The sequence below is a fragment of the Mya arenaria genome, chromosome 8 (genome assembly GCF_026914265.1).
Source record: "Mya arenaria isolate MELC-2E11 chromosome 8, ASM2691426v1".
NCBI lineage: Eukaryota > Metazoa > Mollusca > Bivalvia > Myida > Myidae > Mya > Mya arenaria.
The window spans coordinates 43386714-43402934 of NC_069129.1; the positions used below are offsets into that span (position 1 = coordinate 43386714).

Genomic DNA, 16221 nt, shown 5'->3' on the forward strand with positions numbered 1-16221 from the left:
GACGCACTATTTTGTTTTATGACGTCATTTTAGCATCGCGCAACAATACTTGTCATGGCGTCACGTCACAAAAGTGGGATACAGCCGTATTGCACTGGAGTGGAATACGGACTACCTATTTTGCGATATGTATTGCGTGTAGATTTATGATGGGTATATAATAAACTGTAAAGTCCATGTAAAACTGTTTATGTTCTATGTATTTTGACACGTGTTCGTGCATCCAGTGTGGAATTAAATGTATTTTTTGACTGTATCATTTTATTTCCTCTATCTAAACATACTTATCATATTTAAATGTTGTCCACAAACTTCACGAACAACCCTCGTACATGAACAACATAGTGGAATTTTAGCAGATAATTTATTTCAAATAATAAAATAAACAAACAATTCAATTTCCTCATTAAATCAAATTAAATTAACACAATAATAGTGTAGCAAATAGAACAAAGTTTTAATTTCAATGAAATATATTATACAAACAAATATTGTTAACAAGTTTAGCATTAAATAAAGGTGGAGAATTCAAGCAAGGCCTAAAAAAAAACATTTGGTTCGGGTTACCCGACCCTACCTACGGAATAGGCGCCGACCCTACCGATTTTATAGTCAGTTTGAAAAAAAAAATGAAAAACTAAAAAAAAAAAAAATATTTTTTTTTTCGTTTTTTTTTTTATTGCTTTTCAATATGTGGTTTAAACCTTAAATGCTTATACAAAAGATAACTTTAACACCATTCTCCAATGATGAAAATGATATTCTTATATAAAGCTTAATAATAAAAAAAAAGCCTACCTACCCTACCTATTTTTGAAAAGGATGTAACCCTAACCAAACAATTATTTTTTTTAGGCCCAAGTAATAAATAATTATATAATTTTTTTGACTATTGAAACAATGTATATATCCTCAATTCTAATGTCTGTGTTTTTCTCCCATTATTTTTGGAATGAAGCAGGGGCCTTTCTGATTGGGAAAAATGTTTCATTTTGACTAACATTAAATCCTTTAAAAAGTAGACAGAAATATAACATGTAAAGTTTGTTTCTGTAAGAAACATATATGCATTTTTAAATATAGAAAAATGCTTTTGAAAGCTACTAAGCAGCTTTACAACCAATACTCTACTATAGGAGTTTTTGCCCATTGGTCCTCACTGATGAGATTAATCCAAGTAAACAAGTTTACTTCATTAATAATTAAACATCAGGCTTCAAATTTAGCTACATTTTTTCTGGACCCAAAATCTCCACTGAAGAATTAATAAGATTTTCTGACCCCTTTAGGGCAGTGTCCACAGTTTCATATTAAACATCAACTTTCAAATTCAACTACATATTTTCTGCACCCAAAATCTCCACAGAAGAATTAATAAGATTTTCTGAACTCTGTAGGGCAGTGTCCATAGTTTCATATTTTACATCAGGGTTCAAATTCAACTACATATTTTCTGGACCCAAAATCTCCACCGAAGAATTAATAAGACTTTCTGACCCCTGTAGGGCAGTGTCCATAGTTTCATATTAAACATCAGGGTTCAAATTCAACTACATATTTTCTGGACCTAAAATCTCCACAGAAGAATTAATAAGATTTTCTGACCCCTGAAGGGCAGTATCTCCAGTTTCATAATCACCAATCTCTTCAACATAGTTCGTTTGTTCAGTGTTGGAGTCGACGTGATAGACCTCATCAGCACTTCCCTCGTACACTTGTTCCTCATCCACGACATGGTCACTGGACGTGGTCACTTCTTGGTCACAGACGAGCGCCTGCTCGCTGGACACTGTTACTATATCCACCGGTATGTCCATAACATTCTGCTCCGAAACATCCACTTCTCCCAATTGACCCCCCTGACCGACGGTCAAGGTCAGTGGCTGACCTTCAATCACATAAGGCGTTTGGTAAGTACTAGTTGGCAAATCAAATTGTCCAGGTTGTAAAACTGGAGTGAATTGGATCTGCTGTAAATCACCTGTCGGAATCAGCTGCGCTTGAAATTCACCACCTTCGCCATTGTTTGCGGTCGTTAACTGGACGGTGATATACCTCTCCACTAGTGACACTGGCACGATGCTCGCTGGAGGGGCCTGAACATAGCATTCTGTAAACCTACGTTTGGACTTTTTATACTGAACTTGACTGCTTTCTGTGACTGGCTGAATGCAGATAATATTCCCAGAAGCATCTGTGACAAATGTTTGCTCAGTCGCTTTAATGTCCACAGCAGAAACGACATTTTCTGTTGTCGACGTAACTTTATCTTCCTCTAAAATCTGTTTGTCCATATCTTTCAAATTATTTCTATTTACCTGGCTTGTGACTGTTTTCTTCCTTTTCTGAGCAGCCTGAATATACGTCCTTTTCGCTCTTTTCAGAATTTTCCGCCTCCTATAGGTCTTTAACCTACTTACATTCAAACCACCGCTTTTTATTAAATCCATATCCTGTAAAATCTCCCCAGTTCCGTTAATTATTTGATCTCTAGACTCCATTACCATAGCACTCATATTAACTGCTTTTCTCGGTCTACCAGGCCTTCGCTTCACCTTCCGAGGAACGAACACATGTGTCTTTTTCCCAGTTTTATCAGGATTACAGACATGTTCCCGAAACAGTTTAACTCGAAACCAGCCCCTTCCGCACTTGTCACACTTGTATGTATAGTCTCCGCTATGTCCCCGCAAGTGCTCATTGTACTGAGGTCGACGGGAGAATTCCCTGCCACACTCCTTACACCTCCAAGGCTTCGTCCTACTATGCGTGAGCAGGTGGGCCTTCAGCTTGTCTGGCCGATAAAACTCCTTCGTGCATCCTGAAATACAGTGGACAGTTATGATATTATCAATAATACTGGAATTATGTTCCACCTGTCGTGAGCACCGGTCTTTTTTCTAGTCGAAGTCACCATGACCTTGACCTTTAACCTACTGACCCTAAATAGGCACTGGTTGTGCTTAAGAATTGGCTGCAGAAACTAAAACGGTTTATTACAGCTTCATGTATGTAACAAGTGTTCAACAAAATGAGTAAAAACCTTAATCGGTGTTATCAGCATTTTGGGAAGGGGGTTAGAGCCATTTATTTGGGAAAAAGTTATACTTCATTATAACTAAAATTGGAAAAAAAGTAAGAATTTCTAATTTTGCCTTGAAATGAACATGACAATCTTGTTCACCAGAGTGATGATCAATCTTCTAATGAATTAGAATGGAACATGCTTAAAAATGTAACACAATAGATAACAGAATATGATAAAGAATTCACAATCTCTTCCGTAGAAGAATGGTTTTGGGGTCCTATTTTATTCATGAAATGGGATAAAGAATAAAACAAATCCTTTGCAGATATTAGGAATTTCACTTTTAAGTGGGGAAAAATATTTCTTTGTGTCCTCCTGTGGTTTACAGTATAGGTATTTATCAGCAAAATAAAGTTGATATTTCACTGTTTCAAACATTTAAAACATCAAATTCATAATTTTCACTGTTCTAAAATTTTATCCAAAATGTTTTTTAATAAAAGTGTGTTTTAAAGTTTAAATGACTTTTACTCCAATTTTAGTCATATAATAAAAAGAAAAATTGTTTGTTTCAGTATAAGATAGCAATATACTCCACCATGGAAACAGCAGAAGTAAATATTTCACTCTTGGCTATGCCATTCGTTAAATATATATTTTGGTGCTCAGTTTTTCATAAACATAAACACACTAAGCTTACCACAGATGGTCTTAAATGGACACTTGTATTTGGGCTGCTTGTTGTGTATGAGGGCGTGTCGCTTGAGCTTGTCCTTCCTGTTGAATGAGGCCCCGCACTGCTCACAGGACCAGGGTTTCTCACCCGTGTGTATGAACGCATGCATCTTCAGGTAATACTCCGACTTGAACTCCTTCTTGCAGATGTTGCAGAAGTGGTTATCTGAAAATAGGAACAATGCCGTGGTATTATAAAAAACTGAAATGAACTCATGTACACATACCGAGGTAAGTCATATTAGGATATTAACTTAAGGATAATGGAAGGCTGTTGCAACCTGTCCTTTTATGGTAGCACCCCTCTGCCCTCATGGAAGCCATCATGTGTACCCTTATGCGTTCATAGAATTAAATGCGTAAGATAATCAAATATTTTTTTCTGTTTTGATTAAATCTATTAATGTTATTTTAAATACGAACAAACATTACATATTTTGCAGTTGAAACTTTATATTACTTCAATTAAACCATTTTTTAACATTTTCTGTCAATTTCATTTTGTTCAAAATCTATTCAGCCCTATAAAATGTACTCTTTTCTCCCTTAACATCCTTGTCCCTCTTCTGTAGCACCTTAACACAAGGCAAAAGTCCCATAAAATACAAACTTTAAAGTAAAAATATTTTGTCTTGTTCAATAGTTCATATTGACTTGCCACTACTGCTGAAAAAATTATGGTTTCTAGTCCAGAAAACTCGTCTCACCTTACATTTTTTCATGAAACTAGATTACAAGATTACTATTCAAAACATTTTTAATCTAAAACTACAGACAAATTCAAATATGAGTACAGAAGTAATTTTCAAGTTTTGACCATTTTCAGAATTTTCATGTTCGAATCATATCCCTGACACTGTGATATTAATTGCTTTTGTATATATTGTTTTCATGCTAATTGTACTATTCAGCAAAGATTTGAATTCCATCCATTACTAGTGGAATACCAAACAAGCAAAAATTTAAGTGACACTTATATTTAAAATCAATACATACACATGTATAAGTTTAACCCTTTAACTATCGGTACTTACTAAATAATGCATATATGGAAAATATTAATTACTGATAACAAGATTGTAAAGGTGTATTTATTTGCTGAAAATGCACAAATATTAAATGACTGGTGGGTCCTTAGTAAGTAGATTTACAGTGATCAACTATCGTCTCATAAGGTAGCACCTTTCTTTCAAATTAAACATGGTATCCTTCATAAGAACCATTATTTTCGATATTTATTCATCCTTTTCGGTGAATTAAAGCAATTGTATTAATTGTGGTAAATCTTATTTGGGAGTAAGAGTGCATCTTTAATGCAATCTACCGTACATCATTCTTATACTCACACTCTGTCCCGTGTGTGGTGAGGTGTTTACGGAGGAACCGCTCACTGAAGAATCGCTTGTTGCAGTGAGGACAGACATGGTTGTGGGACGCAGAGCTCATATGGTGCTGCAGGGCCTCTGGCGTGGCGTACTTGTTCATACACAGGTTACACTGGTAGTGTCTGTAAGGGCAACAGTCAAGGTTGATTACATCAACTGATCTTTTTCAGAGGCCATGATTAAGAACAGACTCAAGTCTGAGTTTAGACTCAAGTAGAAAAACTGCAAATCCACATTTCATTGCAACATCCTTCTAGTTGTTTATCTATGATGAACTTTGCTGAATATTGTAACTATTTGAAACTGACATTTATTTTTGTAACAAACAGAATAAACCCAATTCATTGAAATTTATTTAATGATTTTTCAGATCCTTGAGGCTGAACTCAGTTTTTCATCTTGTAAGAGCTATCTAACAAAATTTCTCAATTTGTCAAGTCTCAATTTGTCAAGGGGCATCACAAACATCTTAACCAGAGTAACTATGAGTGTATCATCATGAAACTGCTGGCAATCTGCTGAGTCAATACTTAATACTCAAACATCCAGTTAACTTCTTTTAAATTAATAGTTGGAATGAAAAATATATTTTTTATTAAATATATGTTTTTTTTGTCCCTGGAGCTATTTGATCCCTGAAAATCTGCGAATCTACGTCCTTGAAAAGCTATGCCAAACCTTCACATTTTTCTGCAAATGCCTTTGGTAAACTACCTCGGTCAGAGAGGGGGCTGAGCAATCTATTTATTAGTGTCCAATATATATTAACTGAAATATAAAACCGTATGGTTCCCAATAAGTTTTGGTTGAACCATATGAAATAGTAAAGAAACTGACCATTTTCCTATTCTACTGACAAAATTTAAACTTATTTTTCCAAATTTGAACAAGCCCAATTGCCATTTGAATGGTCCATTTTGGTCATTAGCAGATCCTTATTCATAACACTGAAACCATTATAACAGTACATACTTGGGCCCAGTTTTTCCGGGAGAGTGATACATGCTATGGGAGTACTGGTGTACCCCGAGCTCGTACAGCGTGTTAAACACCTGGTTACACTGGTGACAGCGGTATGTGAGATCGTCCCCGTGTGATTCCACGTGCTCAAGGAACGCCTCCATGTCACGGAAGGTCTCATTACACTCCTTCTGTGTACAGCGGTACACCTAGATTAAAAGGGAATAGGTGTTCAAGAATTTAAAAGTTTAAAAGTTCTAGAGAAAAAATAAAATAATTTGAATTGATTGCATCACAAATAGTACTTTGCTTTGCCTTAACCACGACCAGAAAGTTTTTTGAGTTTAGCTGGTGGTCATCTTTTGTTTTCCTTAGTATAAACATATTTAATTTACAACAACTGTGAAACAAGTTATTACAACATTATATTAATCACTATCTTAGGCACGATGTTACCTGAGAGTGTGGTCTTGTGTTGTGTTTTTCATTCTCCATTAGGTAAAATTGAGGTTTACAGGAGTTAAAAATTCAAAAATCCTAAAAATCCCTTAAAGTGTGGTCAAGTATGGTAAAATGAAGTATTTTTTTATTGTGGCCTGACAAGCTGAGTTTCCATTTTGATTGATGAACTGTTTCACAACCAGCATTATACATTACCGGTATATAGTTCACAGTTATCAACATGAGCACCGCAAATGTTGCCAATGTCCTTCAATTTCTCTCTCAGTTTCAAAAGGACCGTAATTCAACAATTGTTTAAGTAAAAGTTACATGCCTTGCTCACCAATTCACATGACATTGAAACATCCCGATATAAATACTCATATTCGTATAGTTTAAGAAGATGATCTTAATAAGCTCTTACCTTTCGCTCAATGTTTAGAATGTATTATAATTTGTCACTTGTATATTTTCATGGAATAAACATGTTTAAACCAAATATTCATAACTGTTAAATCAATTGAGGAATTTATCAGTCACGTGATAAATATTGACAAACAAATGCATGGGAACTTGGTTCAAAATATTTTATGTAAGTGTCATGTCAATTGCATATAGTTTCGTGTGAATTAAATTACTGAAAGCAAAACCTTTTACACAATGCCATCAACACAAAAGCCTATGACCTTGACCTTTTTTTTCTGGCAAAACCAAACAAGAAACATCATTACCTGGACATTTTTATGCAGGACCATGTGAGACTTGAGCTGCAGGTACGTTTTGAACTTCTCTGGACAGTACTGACACATGAACGAGTTATCAATGACGACCTTCACCTTGTAGTTACCACGGTTACCAGCTTGGGACTTCCCATCATCGCCTTTCTCATCTGGCACAATTGTAGCATTAGCTGTGTCTTTATCTGGACTGGCTTCTTCCTGTAATGACAATTTAGTTTATAATTGCTAATCTAGGCCATACGAGTTTAATTCCTTGTTCGACAGATTTTTAACTTAAACATCATGGAGCTAGCCAGCAAATGAAACACTATTTTTTTCTATATTAATTAAGAATTGCATTCCAAGTGTGAAATTATGAAAAACTTAAAACGATATCCATCACTTGAACATATCCATGAATATTGATGAACATGAGACTGAACTACCTTGAATTGCAATGACATAATGACATCTCACATTGAAACGTACCATGACACATACATTTTTCTTCCGTCCGGGACATGAAGCGGGATTCCCATATGACAATGCTATACACTGGTGCATGTAAAAGAACCAGATCTAACTCTAACCAGGGTTTCATCCTGTCTGTACACGATAGCCCACAACCTTACAGAAATAAAACTTGTATGAGGTCTGATAATGTTGGATGGATTTTGATGTGGCATTGTAACATATATGGTCATCCTCGCCCCACATTTTCAAATGATATTTATCACTTTGGCATACATATATATATATATGAATGAGTAAAGAATAGCTCGCCTGTGTTGCATCGGGCATCTTGGCCAGAGACTGGTCCCCAGCAAGCGTCACTGGGGTCTGAGTCACTTCCATCTCCGAAACAGGAACCAAAAGCGGGGGAGGCTGAGTTGGCAGCGTGCCTGGAGTTGAAGGCCACACCTAGAGGAAACAAAATCACAATTTAAAGTGACACTCTTATTCAAAATCAATACATACACAAGTATAAGAAACATCAATTTGGATTGATAAACCTTTAACTACTTACTAAATAATGCATTTATGGAAAATATTAATTACTGATAACAAGTAATAGTGTAGTTAATCGCAGAAAGCGCAAAAATATTAAATAATTGGTGAATGCTAAAGATTTACTGTGGTCTACTATAGTATAGGTAGAAATACCATGTTTTATGCTCATTTCTTTCAAATATGACTCAGAATCCTTAATAAGAACCATTGTTTTTGACATTTATTCATCCTTTTTGGAATAGTAAAACAATTTTATAAATTGTGGTAAATCTTATCTGGGAGTAAGAGTGCATCTTTAAATTTATAAACCCTGTAAAATCATTTTCATGTTGTGGTACAGTTGTTATGGTTTGACAGTGCAGTTTTTTTGTTTATAATAGAAGATAACATATACAACAGTATAGTTTTTAGGCATTTTCCTTTTGTTGGAGGAGCATTAACCATTCATGAATATGTCGATAGTTTGTTGAAAAAGTGTTTGAAATCAAATTCAACATACTTTTCCCCTTTTGGCCAAAATGAGGGTAATTTTCCTCTATCAAAGAAAAGCCCAACACCATTGCGTTAAAAGTGAGAAAAAAACAAACTGATGTGTTCCTTGTCTGAAAACATTTTTGTATACATGTGCAGGGAATTCATAACATTTTCTGTCAAATTCATTATGTTCAAATCCATTACAGCAGGATACAAATCGATGTACCCTTTTCACCATTAGCACCCTTTCCCTTTTCTGCAGCACCCTGCTGTTTTTAAACACCTGGCTAAAACCGTACTATAAATGTCCAATATTTTTTTGAAATATTTTTGAAATTCTTCTTTGGACACTCAATATGTTGGACCAGAGATGAAATATCTACGCAAGACGTAGAAATTGTTATATCATAAATGTACGTGTACAGGACAAACCCATTGATAGAATACAGGCAAAAAATTAACTAAAAAATGAAACTTCAAAACCTCTAACACCAGAGAGACGTAGAAAAATTCTTGTCAAATCAGAAGTGTTTACAGTGCCTATTCTTTTATGGATCGTGAAAACAGCAATGTTATTGTAAACCATGTGATATTAGATCCGAAAGCATGTTTCTTTGTTTAAGAGTATGTTTACACCTTCAACAAAGTAATAAAGAACGGGGCAAACTTTCAATTATTTCGAATCTGTTGTCCATTCTGATTTGATTATCAGGTATGAAATTTGTCTAAGAAAATGTTTGAAACAAGAACCAAATAGCATTTTATCACCTTATGTGTAGACATGTGTTTTTTCACGTTTGACTTCTGTGCAAATGCGCGGCCACAGACAACACACTGGAATGGTTTTTCCCCGGTGTGAGAGCGGATGTGCTGGTTGAGATCGAAGTTCTTAGAGAACACTTTGTTACAAAACTGGCACACATGTGTTTTCTTTGTCTCGTCTCGTGCACTTCTATCAGTCTTTCCCACGCTCAGCCCTCCCGCTACAGTTGAATTGGCTTTTTTCCCTAGAATAGGAAATGAGCAATGATTACCTAAATGTCTTTTGTTGGAAATGCATGTGATGTAGAATATTGATTAAGGCAAGCCATCCTGCATAAGGATGCAAAGATGTGTTAGTGGACTTAAGATATTAGTATCCAATTATTATTTTTATGTCTATGTTACTCATGCAACAAGTTTCATAGGAATATCTCTTAAAAGTTTGAATTTATGTTTAAAAGTGAAGATTTTTACCCAACTTTGATGTCTGTGCCACCAGCGATTTGAAAAAGTCTCAGGTGTTTTCTTCATTTTTTTTTTTTAAATAAATAACAGAAGCTTAAACATATCTTCAACTACCAATTAATGTCAAACCTCGAGTGGATTTGACGCCATGAATCTGCTTAGTAGTTTCTGGTAGCCCTGTTGCTATGGTAACCTGCTGAGGTTGCTGAACCAGAGTGTGCAAGGTCGTTGCCAAGGATACAGGGCTGGTGAAAGCCGACCCTTGAGTCGGGATCGTGGTGGAGATCGCTGAGACAGGGAGGAGTGTGACATTGTTCTGGGGCCGAGGGGCCAGCTGGGTGAGAAAGGGGCCTGCTGGCTGCACAACACCTCCTGCTGGAGTCTGAAACAATGTTTGTCAACTTAATTACAATTTCAAACTTTATTCACCAAAGAGAACATAATAATAAAACCCCACATTACTAGAGTGCTGGCAAGTGTTGGGAATCGACTTCAGTATGACCATCAATTATTGGTTCCACTCAAGTAACTGATAATCAATAGTACAATCGGTTTTTGACAATACATTAATTGTAGTTTTATTCTAGTACAATAAATCTTAATCCTTAAGTATGCCTATGTAATGCATATGCTTGAACTTATTTAGTGTTGTTTTTGCATTCGGATATATTGTTCGCGATAAGAACTGAACACTTCTTAATGCATAAATGAACTTAAAGGAGAAAATCAGTGGAAATTAACCAGAGGAAAGAAGAAAGACAACTCCCTGTTTAAATCTGTCGATTTTCGCCAATTTCTGGCCCAACCAGTCAATTACCGATTATAATTGGTCATCAGAACATCACTAGTCCTGGCGCCCTTTAGGTGAGACCAAGACTGCATGTTCCAGGAGGGACCTACTCATAAAACTCCTATATAATGAGAGGTGGACACCTATTCCACTAGGCCACGGACACCTTCACCAAATGAACATCACATGGTCATGTGAAACAATATAACATGTAACTAAGATTCTACTCACCAACTGTATTGTGTTTGCCTGGACAATGCCAGCCTGGCCAGAGTGTGTGAAGTCACTTAATGAGATGACCTGGTCATCAGCCAACACTACATTCTGGGTCAACTGTGGCAGTGAGCCCTGGGATACAGACGTTTGGTAGCCTGTCTGTGATTGAATAATAAAACACCAACTTCAATCAATCAATGTAAAAATTATCTATGTGGCATAGATGTCTCATGCAAGCCTTTTACAGATGAACATTTTTTTATGAACGAAGTCTTGCAAGTGCTGCGGCTGAGAACATGATATTTGTTGCAATGTATATGCATCAAAATTTTTATAGTCAGACAAGATCAGTGTATTTGAGAAAAAACTACATCATTTTACCTGACAAATGGGTTGGGTACGGACCCCATTCTGCACGCCTATGGCACTGAAGGCACTGGCTCCAATGTTGTGAAGCAAAGTGGTGTTCTGTACAACCGGCCGAACTGGAGGCGGTATCACACATCTCTCCTGCTTGTGGGCGATGAAATGACCGAGGAGGGAAAACTGCCTCTTGCACTTACCACATTGGAATATGTCTTCTTCTTCCACTGTAAGTGTTTAACAGGGTAGGTGATTCATGGTATCAAAAAATAAAAATGTGCACTGTCAACAAACATGGTGGCCAATGGTGGCAGACGATTTTAACATTTTTTCAATGCGTCCTATAACCCATAACATAGATTAAAAGTTTTTTTCTTGAGTTTTCACAGATTTTTTTGCCTGCGTCTTATAACCACTATCGCCTTATAACCAGTCATTTACGGTAATCACAGGGCGTTTTTATTTTTATTTTTTTACAAAAATACAACAGAGGCGTTTCTTTTTCGGTTCAGTGTACAATCATGTTTCGTGATTAACACTGTAAAGAATAAATGTATTAACCTTACAAAGGGTCGATTGTCCAGAACTTTGTTAAAGTTAACAATTTGTGTTATGGCATCGTTGTTAACTTTTAAATGTGAAATATTTGATGATATGCTCACATATTTTAATATAAACAGAAGAGCTGAACCAGCTGTCTCAAATCTTGTTTGAAATACTGCATATCACATGTGTTTCCATTAAACCTCTACAGCAGTAACAATTTGAAAGTTAACACCAATGACCTTAACAATGTTGGTAACTTGGACAAAGTTCTGAACAATCGGCCAAATGATAACGTCATCGTTGTCAACTTTAAAATCTTTATTGCTTTCAAAATTATATGTGCACTTAGTAATCTGCAAAAATTTCTAACAAGGTTGAACACAACTGCCTCAGATGTTCCTGCTTTATTTAAATGTATGAGCATGATCGTAAAATAGTCAATCTTTTAAACATTGTAACTTTAACAAAGTTCTGAATGATTGGCAAAACAATTGTGAAACAAGATATTGCAAAATGTTTATAAACAAATCACTTTTGATGGCACAAATTTGATGTTACTTGAGAGAATCGAAGGCTCAATGTGAGACAATTGTATGCAACAAACAAGTAGAAGGAGTTTCAACTGCCTTGTTCTGAGCCCCTCAGAGTGGTCTTATGCTGTGGGGCAAGTGGAGTAACCAACAACCTTGAACCCACATAAACATAGTGACAGTGATTATGACAACTTAATGATTGCATGTTTTCTAAAAGATACAAATTGTTATAAAATGTAATATATAATACCTTGAGTTGCATTGGGCTCTGTCGTCGGTTGTGTGTCTAAAATGGACTGTATCGCTGACTGATTCTCGATGTTGGCGAGGCCTGTAAAAAATGTAAATATTTGGGATAACCATATCAACCAAAAAAGAAACAAGCATCGAAATTGCAGGGGAAGGAATTGATAAGAGAGTGTGTGGACGTAGCATGGGACCCCTTTCCCACAATAAAAAAAAATAGTTTCAAATGTGATACATGTGGGAGTTTGTTAATTTCTGAATGTCACTTTATATAACTGAAGAAGTGATAATCATGACAATAGGAGCGTTATAAAGTTTCTAAGAGCATCAGTCTTTAAAACCTTGATCTCCAGGAGCTTTGTGAGGGCAGGAGAATAATTATCTAAATTAATGCCTTTTTGTGCATTCAGAACACATTTTATTTCCTGCATGTGTACCAATAAAAATTCCCGAAATTACAAATTGCTGTCTAAAAAATTATTATACAAGATCATAACATTTGTATGGATGGAATTATATATCTAAGATCTTTACGTTACCAGTAATTGTTTAGTCTTATTGTCAAACCATGTCATATTTTTATGCCCCAAAAAGGCAGCATATAATAACCTGACTGTCTGTCCATCCGTCCCCATGGTTTCATCATTAACAGGAGAATGCTACGGCAAAAGAAACTCAAACTTGGAAGGCAGGTTGATAATGACAAGCAGAGGAACCCAATGGATTTTATGGTCATTGGATCAAAGGTTAAGGTTGTGGTGACCTCAAGCTGAAAATCTGCTTCTGATCTGTAACTCATGAACGCTATTGTCCAGAGACTTCAAACTTGGTAGATAGGTTAGTAATGACCAGCAGATGTACCCTATTGATTTTGAGGTCAGTGAGTTAAAGGTGAAGGTCTTGATGAACTCAAGCTGAAAACTCTGTTAGCAATCAATAACTCAAGAATGCTTAAACCAGAGACCTCAATCTTGGTTAACAGGTTGGATCAGCAGATGAGACCTATTCACTTCAAAGGTCAAGGTCGTGGTGACCTTAAGCTGAAAATCCATTCCTGATCAATAACTGAAGAATGCATAAGCCCAGAGACCTCAAACTTGGTAGGTAGGTTGGTAATGACAGAAAGATGAACCCAATAGATTTTAAGGTCATTAGGTTTAAGGTCAAGGTGACCTAGATCTGAAAATTTTGCTTCCTATCAAAAAGTTATAACTGAATATCAATTAGGCCCAGAGATCACAAAATGGGTAGGCACGTTGGTAATAACTAGCAGATGATCCATTTTTTAGTCAGTGGGTCAAAGGTCAAGGTCATGGAGACCTTCGGCTGAAATTCTGTTTGCAATCAATAACTAAATGATGCTTAGGCACAGAGCAGTTGGTATCCACTCCAATCATTTCCATTTAGCCATATATCTTTTGCTCTGTAAATATGTTTCAGGTTAATATTTATAACTTTGATGAAAGTTTGGGTCGATAATCATGGAAATATGTTACAAACTCAAGGCTATCTCTCCACACAGGACCAAATACCACGGACCTATAAACCATATATGGTTTATAGGTCCGTGCAAATACTAATGGCAATCTGCCCAACATTGCCTTTCGGGGGCATTTGTCACGATTATTTGACAGCTCTTGTTATGCAATATTGGAAGGCAGGGAAAAATATGACCCAATTTACGTGGGTATGTTTACAGAAATTCTATGAACGATTTTCCTCCCGGCGCGTAATATTTTATCACATCAAGGACATTTAAATGAATGCAGCATTTTTGGTGTCACCTTTAATGCATCTTTATTAACACAAAAAATATTAAATAAATTTTGACCTCAAAATTGTTTCAACTCTAATCTAGCGGTGTTGTTTTTAGAACATAAAATATGAATCATGGGCGCCGCCATTTTGAAATCCATTTGACATTCCAACAGCCAAGTTACCCCTTATTTTACGCAATATTCTCAAGGACTATAAGGCATAAGCCGTGATAACAACAAATAAGCATACCTGTTATAGAATCAAGAAATTGATGCGACATCGCGATGTTAAAGTGGTTTTGTAAAGTTAATCATTTGCCATGAACGAACGCGCGCGCCGCCATGGCAGAAAGGGCGATAATCGGAACAGCCCGGTGTTGGGTAATTTCCGTCGATTAAAATCTCCCGCCATCTGTCAACTATACATTAACAATACTATATTTTTCTAAACTCATCATTAATATCCAGGTTTATCGATCTGTGGGGCTTGGAAAAATGTATACGTATTAATAGGTATGACATAATTTTGCTTTCTTTTAAATCGACATTTCAAAATTATGTGGGTCAAATAAACATTTTTTTTATCATAAAATCAATATCAAACATCATATCATATTATAAGATAATTTTCCTATGTTTATATTATATCGGCATTGTCTTTATTCACCGATACGCTGCAAACCTGCCTTTTGATATGATGAACATTTATGTCATATGAAAGGTATTTTTCCTTAAGCTTTGTATTGCGTATAAATTGTATTAATAACAATCTCTGTGGCCTAATGGTTAAGGCATCTGCATGCCTACAGAGCAAAGGTCGTGGGTTCGATCCCTGGCCCTGTCATACCAAAAGACGTTTAAAGTTGGTACAAGTAGCTCCCTAGCCTGGCGCTTGGCATTTAAAGGGTAGTGCTTGCAAAAGTGGTGTACTCAGTACTGGTTTAACCCAGGCAAGTTGTACCCTGTGTATCGGTGCTTTACACCGCACGTAAAATATTCGAGGGGTCTGTTCAAAAAAGAGCTAGGGTATCGCACCCAGACTTCCTTATATCCAAACACTTTCTCTGCCGCGTGCTGTCCCTTTGACTGGGGGTAGGATTGTTATTGGTTTCAGGTTTTGACAACTCTTTGTAAAGGCACTAATGTGTTCTCACTCGATACAGCAGCGCTGTTAATTATTTAGCTCTAGTTGATATTGATCAAATCTATGTTATCAGTGATCAAAACAACAGGACGGCAACATGTTAAGGCTGACTACTCCCTTCATGATATCTGCTCCCATATATTTATATAATCATGTATATAATTATACAACATGTTACAATCTGTTGTTTGAAATATATATATGATAAATAAAACTTGTTTATAGTGAAAAAAGTAAATGCTGCTAAAAACATATTCATACTGGTTCTAGTTTTTGACCCGAGATGACCAAAATTTACACTGATCCTAAATATCATGCTGTGAAATATTCTGAGTGAGTTTCATAAAGATTGGATAAACGTTGTTGAATTTATGAAAGCAATGACAAAAAATTGTCTGAAGTATTTGACCTAGTGACCTAGTTTCTGATTCGATATGATCCATATTCACATTAGTTTTAAATATTGTGCTGATAATTATTTTGACATGAAGTTTCATGAAGATTGATTGAAAACTTATTGTATGTATGACATGGAAAACTAGCAAAACAATTTTAATGCAAAATTGCAAATGACGCTGGAATGCCCACCCATTAGAGGTTGCCTTTAAAACTTGATCATTCTTTTATATAGTGCATGTGCCACAGG

General features: G+C 35.9%; 1 protein-coding gene across 2 annotated transcripts; it reads right to left on the reverse strand.

The window, feature by feature from the left end:
• Nucleotides 1–347: 347 nt before the first annotated feature.
• On the reverse strand, nt 348–14788 carry LOC128244868 (zinc finger protein 341-like). 2 transcript variants are annotated; one of them, XM_052962972.1, is made up of 12 exons: nt 14682–14788; nt 12679–12759; nt 11368–11576; nt 11002–11145; nt 10110–10362; nt 9522–9760; nt 8052–8189; nt 7281–7487; nt 6121–6317; nt 5110–5270; nt 3729–3929; nt 348–2821 (listed from the first exon to the last, which is right to left on the reverse strand). In XM_052962972.1, exons 1-12 carry the CDS (start codon nt 14710–14712, stop codon nt 1551–1553), a joined length of 3132 nt encoding a protein of 1043 aa, XP_052818932.1. In that variant the 5' UTR covers nt 14713–14788; the 3' UTR covers nt 348–1550. The 2 variants fall into 2 exon arrangements, with proteins under 2 accessions (XP_052818932.1, XP_052818931.1); XM_052962971.1 differs by having other exon boundaries at nt 10095–10362.
• Nucleotides 14789–16221: the final 1433 nt, after the last annotated feature.

Excerpts from the sequence above, each read along its gene's own strand:
- LOC128244868 (XM_052962971.1), bottom strand. The coding sequence starts at position 14,712 with ATGTCGCATCAATTTCTTGATTCTATAACAG. Across the intron at positions 10,363-11,001 it reads AGGCAAACACAATACAGTTG|ACTCCAGCAGGAGGTGTTGT; the intron begins GTGAGTAGAATC and ends ACATTGTTTCAG. Across the intron at positions 7,488-8,051 it reads AGATGCCCGATGCAACACAG|GAAGAAGCCAGTCCAGATAA; the intron begins GCGAGCTATTCT and ends TTGTCATTACAG.